At 40.3% G+C, this 7,805-nt stretch overlaps 1 protein-coding gene across 1 annotated transcript; it reads right to left on the bottom strand.

Moving 5' to 3' along the window:
* Window positions 1–3,582: 3,582 nt before the first annotated feature.
* Window positions 3,583–4,712, bottom strand: LOC120023076 (antimicrobial peptide NK-lysin-like). Its single transcript, XM_038967034.1, has 5 exons — window positions 4,664–4,712; window positions 4,401–4,495; window positions 4,073–4,147; window positions 3,795–3,952; window positions 3,583–3,613 (listed from the first exon to the last, which is right to left on the bottom strand). The coding sequence occupies exons 1-5, from the start codon at window positions 4,710–4,712 to the stop codon at window positions 3,583–3,585; spliced, it is 408 nt and encodes a 135-aa protein (XP_038822962.1).
* Window positions 4,713–7,805: the final 3,093 nt, after the last annotated feature.

Below are 7,805 nucleotides of genomic sequence, written 5' to 3'. Positions count from 1 at the left end.
TAGGGAGTTTTTCCTAGCCACCGTGCTTCTACACCTGCATTGCATGGCTGGGTTTCTGTACAGCACTTTGAGATATCAGCTGATATAAGAAGGGCTATATAAATACATTTGATTTGATTTATAACTTTTTTAGCTACAATATACATATCTCCGTGGCATATTAAATCATTCATGCAGAAGCATGCAATACATTTTTGAACTCACGTTGTTGTGCTGTGTTCACTTGAACAGGAAGGTGGCGCAGCGGTCCTTCGTGGGCAAATTTTCTAACTTTGTCATCAAAGTCTGCCATTCTCTGGAATATTGTCTTTCAAAACAACTGGGAACTCTGAAAAAAGCAAGGTTGAATCATGACATTAGTGATATTCAGGTCGGAGCTGTAGAAAGAGGCCCGAGTTCCCGACTTGGAATTCTGTGTTGGATGACCGTTCGAAACATGTTTTCCCTGTCACGGCCGTCAAAGGAAGTGGACCAAAGTGAAGCATCGTGAGCGTACATATTCCTTTTATTTTGAAAAAATGACACCAACAAAACAACAAACGAAGAAAACAACCGTGAAGCTTACAGGGCTAAGTGCCACTAACAAATGTCAACTACCCACAACAAAAGGAGGGAAAAAGGGCTACCTAAGTATGGTTCCCAATCAGAGACAACGATAGAAAGCTGTCCCTGATTGAGAACCATACCCGGCCAAAACATAAAAACACAAAATCATAGAAAACAAAACATAGAATGCCCACCCCAAATCACACCCTGACAAAACCAAATAGAGACATAAAAAGGCTCTCTAAGGTCAGGGCGTGACATTCCCAGTCAGAGCATTGCATTGACAGCATGGCCAATGTTGAATGTTTATCCTCTTAAGTTGGACCACACATCGACTCCACCGAACAGCAGACTAGGGATTGCATTGCAATGCTTGCAGTTAGCCACTTATTCCTTCCAAACCACTCATTGTTGAATTTCAATTTCCAACTTGTTGTGTAATGTTTATGTCCAACGGCCGATGAGCTCCGATACATTTTATCTATAATTTCATTCTATAACCCAAGATGACTATCGTTTGTGTCACATCTGCTCCCACTACGCCCTCTGCTGTCCATCCGGTGTTGTCCTAACCTTCAGTTCTCTCCTGGTGTACTCTCTCTCATGGTGTGATTGTGTGGTTGGAGACAGGTGTGCTGGAGTCAGGGCAATCTCTACCAGCTGCATATCGTCCCATAATCAAGACCTCTACATATACTCAAGCCTGCCATCTTCACAGTGCCAGATTGTAATCTATACTAGTCAGTTATGTTTCTAGCCTTTTGTCTTTGCTCTAGATCCTGTTTGCACTGCTGTGCTTGTTTCTTTGACTTACATAATTTTTGTCCTCTCCTTGCAGTACCGCTCTGTCTCTGGCTCCTGTCTCCTGTTTCCCATCTCACCACCAACCACCTTGCTCTGGATATTACTCACCACCATTATCTTGGATTGCCCCCAGGACCTGTTCCCCTGTTCCATTCTGCCAACACCAACCTCACTCTACACTCCTGGTTATTGCAACTCATCTGAGCTGTCCCGGTTCTGCACTCCCCATTGGCTGTGTTCAATAAACATATTGTACATTCATCCCGGTTTCCTCTGCTGAGTCGGCTCTTGGGTTCCCCCCCTTCGCTCATCGTAGCAGTTTGCCTTCAGCGATGGCGGCTAGCATTTCTTAATGAGCATTGATGAAAAACAAGGCTAAATCAGGAAATGCAGTTTCCCTTTAACGCTTGTTATAAGAATGTGTGAGCCTTCATAATGTCTTATTTGTCTTATAATACTGTGCATTCTGAAAGTATTCAGACCCCTTCACATTTTCCACATTTTGTTACGTTACAGCTTTATTCTAAAATGATTTAAATAAACAATGTTCATAATCAATCTACACATAATGCCAAAGCGAAAACAGGTTTAAGACATTTTTGCAACCAAGAACCCGATGGTCACTCTCACAGAGCTCTAGAGTTCCTATGTGGAGATGGGAGAACCTTCCAGAAGGACAACCATCTCTGCCGCACTCCACCAATCAGGCCTTTATGGTAGAGTGGCCAGACGGAAGCCCCTCCTCAGTAAAAGGCACATGACAGGCCACTTGGAGTTTGCCAAAAGGCACCTAAAGGACTCTCAGACCATGAGAAACATGATTCTCTAGTCTGATGAAACCAATATTGAACTTCTTGGCCTGAATGCCATAAGCGTCACGTCTGGAGGAAACCTGGCACCATCCCTACAGTGAAGCATTGTGGTGGCAGCATCATGCTGTGGGGATGTTTTTCAGCGGCAGGAACTGGAATACTAGTCAGGTTTGAGGGAAAGATGAACTGAGCAAAGTACAGAAAGATCTTTGATGAAAACCTGCTCCAGATTGCTCAGGACCTCAGACTGGGGCAAAGGTTCGCCTTCCAACAGGACAACGACTCTAAGCACACAGCCAAGACAACGCGGCTTCGGGACAAGTCTCTGGAGGGACCGAAAATTGCTGTGAAGCGACGCTCCCCATCCAATCTGACAGAGCTTGAGAGGATCTGCAGAGAAGGGTTAAACTCCCCAAAATACAGGTGTGCCAAGCTTGTAGCATCATATCCAAGAAGACTCTAGGCTGTAATCGCTGCCAAAGGGGCTTCAACAAAGTACTGAGTAAAGGGTCTGAATACTTATGGAAATGTAATATTTCCGTTTTTTATTTTCAATGCATTTGCAAAAAAAAATTATAAACTGTTTTTGCTTTGTCAATATCGGGTATTGTGTGTAGATTGATGAGGGGAAAAAAACAATTGAATCCATTTTAGAATAAGGATGTAACGTAACAAAATGTGGAAAAAGTGAAGGGGTCTGAATACTTTCCGAATGCACTGTATGTCATGTGTTTCTACTCTACATAAAGGGATCAAACAGAAGCTGGTGGCTGTCTGTGGTGAAATTTGCTTCCTCAAATCTTTGTGAAAAAGTTGAAAGGTGTGAAAATAGCTTTTAATCACATAATCTTAATAATTCATATTTCTATACATTTTTCAGACGACAGCCCTTGCTGGATGTAATTTCCTACTAAGCGATCAAGATTCTTTACAGAAAGCCGAGATTCTAAATAAAAATGTCAACATGAGTTTAGACATTGTAATGAAATGTTTTATCATTGAATCTTTGACTACGGATGAGTAAAAATGGGTTCAGATGCCAAAAGTTTTCTTTTGGATAAAGAGGTTGGTGTCAAAGAAGGGTAGCAGTTGTACTATATATTAAATTAAGTTTATTTTTTGCTGGCCAAAAAATTCACACAAACATAAAGAATTCAGTGAATAATAGACTATTTTATACTAAAATAGCAAAAAGTGAACAAAAATTACATGATAAAAAATGTGCTGCAATTTAAGAATGACTATACACTATTATAATAATGTTCCAAAAACATTATTTCAGAACATATAATCATTCCAAAAACATATCATTCTTGTGTCGTGACTCATTTGAGAAAAGGCAAGAGGCTGGCAGCATAGCATTGTCTTGACACCTGAACATCCATCTTCTCACTTTGGAATCTGGATACTGGCTGCTTGATCAGTAGCTCAGATCCAAAATGTATTTTGGTCTGAAAGATACACAAAAAGATGACATGAGTGGAAGATCAAAAGACATAACCACATATTATGTATTAATGAATACATTCTATTCAATAGTGTTTCAATTAACAAGCTCAGGTGATAATCTCTATACTATTTAGTCATCTGAACAGTCACTAAAGAGTATCCAGAGCAGTTTCTTCTACTCACTTGCAGGCCTTAATGTTAATGCAGATGGTCCTCACGTCATCGCTGGTGCTAAGCTCCTCAACCAACACCCACAAGTGCTTTTTTACCATGCCTTTACACAGAGATTTAAGGAGGCCCAATTTATCGCAAACAGACAATAGCTTCTGCTTTATCTGCACCTATTGAAGAGAAATCATCAACACCAGTTGAAATTTTCTGAGAAATATTTCAGTAAATAGTAAATAGTGAAATTTCTTGAAGGGACACTCTCATGAATTGTAATGCTATTGGGTAGTTACCTCGCTAGAGGAAGACGAGATGTGTTTCTTCACTTTGTTCAGTGCCCACATACACGCCCAGCATGTTCCCTTTAACTGTTGCACCGTTGGAAAGCATAAACAGACAATAATGTACATGGTGTGATGTATTCAGTATTATGGTTTAAGTACATTTGAATACGTAATGTAAGAGTGAAAGTCAGGTTGGATAAGAGTTTCATCAATGTCTTGGTTGCATTCATGTCTTTGGTTATGTGCTATTACATAGTAGCAGGTTAGTTGAGTATTCCAATAGAAAGTTGCAGAAATGTCTACTGCTAGTTCATACAATTTTGACCATATAGCATACTGTTACCATGTGCTTTTCTGGCTGTGCTTCCACTACTTCCTGGTCTTCCTGGTCATCAAGGTTAACCTCTTGGCATTGTCCACAGACTTCCCAAACTGTGAAATAAAAATGGTACAACATTCCATTATATTGTACTGAAACGAAAGGTGAACTTGGAGTGGATTTAGGTCCCCCCTTTACAGATTCTCATACACCGTGACCCAATCAAATGTATCTGCTACATTTACAGCAGTTACTACTTGAGTTAACAAATGAAAGCTCACCTGAACAAGCCAGTAGACTGAGGGTAAGGAGGACCAGAGAAGTCTTCATGATTTGTGGTGGTAGAGATGTGAAGAGTAAAGTTGTGGTGGGGTTTGGTAAAGTGACTTATGATTCAGACAAGCCCCTTTATACACCGAGGTCCGTCTACCCACATCCCCCTGTACAACCCCCACCCACGACAATCTTTAATCTCTTTTTCATCTCCACTGTCTTATCTTCATTTTAATTTCATTTTATTTGTCAATTACAGATACCCCTTGGATTTCTTCATATTTTATTGTGCTACAAAATGGGATTACATTGTTATTCTTTTTTTCAACAATCTACTCAAAATGTGATTCCTAAAATATAGTCGTTACAAAAGTGTTTAGCCCCTTTGTTCAGGCAAGCCTAAATTAGTTCAGGATTTTTTTTAAATGGCTCAACAAATCACATAAGTTACATTGACTCACTCTGTGTGAAAAAGTAGAGGTTGACATGATTTTTGAATGACTAACCCTTCCTCTGTCCCACTTACATTCAACATCTGTAAGGTCCCTCAGACAAGTATTGAATTTCAAGCACAGATACAACTACAAAGACCAGGGAGCTTTTCAAAAGCCTCACAAAGAAGGGTAGCGATTGGTAGATGGGTAACAATAACAAATCAGACATTCACTGTTAATAGTTCATAATTATGCTGTGGATTACGTATTAAACCACCCAGACACATCAAAGACACAGTCGTCCTTCTGAACAGAGCTGCAGGACAGGAAGGAAACTCCTCAGGGGTGATTTTAAAATGGCTGTGATGGGAGGAAACTTAGGGTGGGTCAACAACATAGTAGTGACTCCACAATAATGACTTAAATGATAGAGTGAAAAGAAGAATACAAAATATACAGAATAAAAATATTCCAAAACATTCATCTTGTATGCAACAAGGCACGAAAGTAATACTGAAGAAAAAAACATGGCAAAGAAATGCACTTTTTGGCCTAAATGCAAAGCCTTATGTTTGGGGCAAATCCAACACAACACATCACTGAGAAACTGTCTCCTTATTTTCAAGCATGGTGGTGGCTGCATCATGGTTTGGGTAGGCTTGACATCGGCAAATACTGGTGGAGCTTTTCAGGATAAATAAATGTGATGAAGCTAAGCACAGGCAAAATCCTAGAGGAAAACCTGGTTCAGTCTGCTTTACACCAGACACTGGGAGAGAAATTCCCCTTTCAGCAGGACAATAACCTACAACACAGGACCATATCTAAACTTGTGTTGCTTACCAAGAAGACATTGAATGTTCCTGAATGGCCAAGTTACAGTTTTGAATTAAATCTGCTTTTAAATCTATTCTATTCCACTAAGATAACATATGAAATTGTTTTAAGATGGTCATACCAAGAATAATTTGGTTATTTCCTTTTGAATTTTAGGTCCCCATTAAGTATAAAACATTTTTTTGATGAAACATTGAATTTGGCCTTACTGCTATTAGCCCATAACAAAGCATTGAATAATAGGTTCATACATGGAAAAACAGATAGTCAATGAATAAGGTCGCCATTGGCGGATGCGGTAGAATGAGACGCAGTCCATGCAAAAAAACAGATATCTCTAGCTTAATCAAAAAATAATAATCATCATCTTTCTTCCACTTTGACATTACAGCATTTTGTGTAGATTGTTGACACTTTGTAGCACAATAAAATTTGAAGAAATCCAAGGGACATGAATACTTTTGAAAGGCACAGTACAGTATATCAGAAACACCTGCAAAGCAGCCTACTGAGCCAAACAGTCTTTCGACGTCCACTTCCTATTGCTATATATAGCTACAGTTGAAGTCGGAAGTTTACATACTTTGGAAGTAGAACTTTGGAAGTATGCTTGGGGTCATTGTCCATTTGGAAGACCCATTTGCAACCAAGCTTTAACTTCCTGACTGATGTCTTGAGATGTTGCTTCAATATATCCACATAATTTTCCTTTCCTCTATTTTGTGAAGTACACCAGTCCCTCCTGCAGCAAAGCACCCCCACAACATGATCCTGCCACCCCCGTGCATCACGTTTGGGATGGTGTTCTTCGGCTTGCAAGCCTCCCCCTTTTTCCTCCAAACATAACAATGGTCATTATGGCCAAACAGTTCTATTTTTGTTTCATCAGACCAGAGGACATTTCTCCAAAAAGTACGATCTTTGTCCCCATGTGCAGTTGCAAACTGTAGTCTGGCGTTTTTATGGCGGTTTTGGAGCAGTGGCTTCTTCCTTGCTGAGCGGCCTTTCAGGTTATGCGATATAGGACTCGTTTTACTGTGGATATAGATACTTTTGTACCTGTTTCCATAGTAGGGAATGAGTTTCTTGAAATGCTTACGCAAGTAGCTATCTAGCTAACGTTAGCTGTACTAAATGTGTAATGTTATGGTATCAGAACTTCGGAATAAAGTGAGAGGTCATAGTTACATCTACTTACAGGTTTCTAGCATGAGAGATCGGCCCACTGCAGGTTTGCGATTTCTCAGCACAAGCATCCCCAGTGTAATGCAACGGAGGAGCAATGGTGAGTTTATGATGCCTAAATAGCTATAAACTACAATGGTGCTCATAACAACAGATCGACAACCAGAATAATTAGCTAACTAACTAGTTGACTTGGCTATTCCTTTTGCCTTGCCCCACCTACTCCGATGTAATGTTAACCTCATGTTACTGTTGTCACTGACATGCTTGACATTCTGATTATCTCGAACAGAATACAGGCCTATACTGTGAGAATATGCAGCTCAATTGAAAGACAGAGCAACAATATCGACACACATTATGTGCTTTCTTTCTGAGGTAGGGTTCAGTGGAGCTGTAGCTGGGTCGGGATATTGTGAAAGCCTAGGGAAAGGGCTGCACTCTGGGTAGGGAAGCTCTTTGGGGGCAGACAGTTTGAATGGGCTTGCCAATGAGAATAAGATAATGAACAGCCTAATTTCTGTAGCCTACAGTTCACCAGATTATCAAACCTGTCATTTGCCTGTTTATCATCCCAAAGAGTTGCATGTGGATCGCAGGCTGGGGTCGTGGTACCACTGAGACACTACACAATCGGCATTGTCTTTCTGCATTTACAACCACCCAGTATATGCGAAAATGTGTGTGCGTCTTG

Source organism: Salvelinus namaycush, chromosome 28, assembly GCF_016432855.1.
Source record: "Salvelinus namaycush isolate Seneca chromosome 28, SaNama_1.0, whole genome shotgun sequence".
NCBI classification, from domain to species: Eukaryota; Metazoa; Chordata; class Actinopteri; order Salmoniformes; family Salmonidae; genus Salvelinus; species Salvelinus namaycush.
This window is presented reverse-complemented; position numbering and strand designations above follow the sequence as displayed.

Bases quoted from the DNA above. Each gene is read 5' to 3' on its own strand.
- LOC120023076 (XM_038967034.1), bottom strand. From the start codon at position 4,712: ATGAAGACTTCTCTGGTCCTCCTTACCCTCAGTCTACTGGCTTGTTCA. The intron at 4,496-4,663 runs GTGAGCTTTCAT...TTTATTTCACAG, and splicing joins CAGTCTACTGGCTTGTTCAG to TTTGGGAAGTCTGTGGACAA. The intron at 3,953-4,072 runs GTAACTACCCAA...TCTCTTCAATAG, and splicing joins TCTCGTCTTCCTCTAGCGAG to GTGCAGATAAAGCAGAAGCT.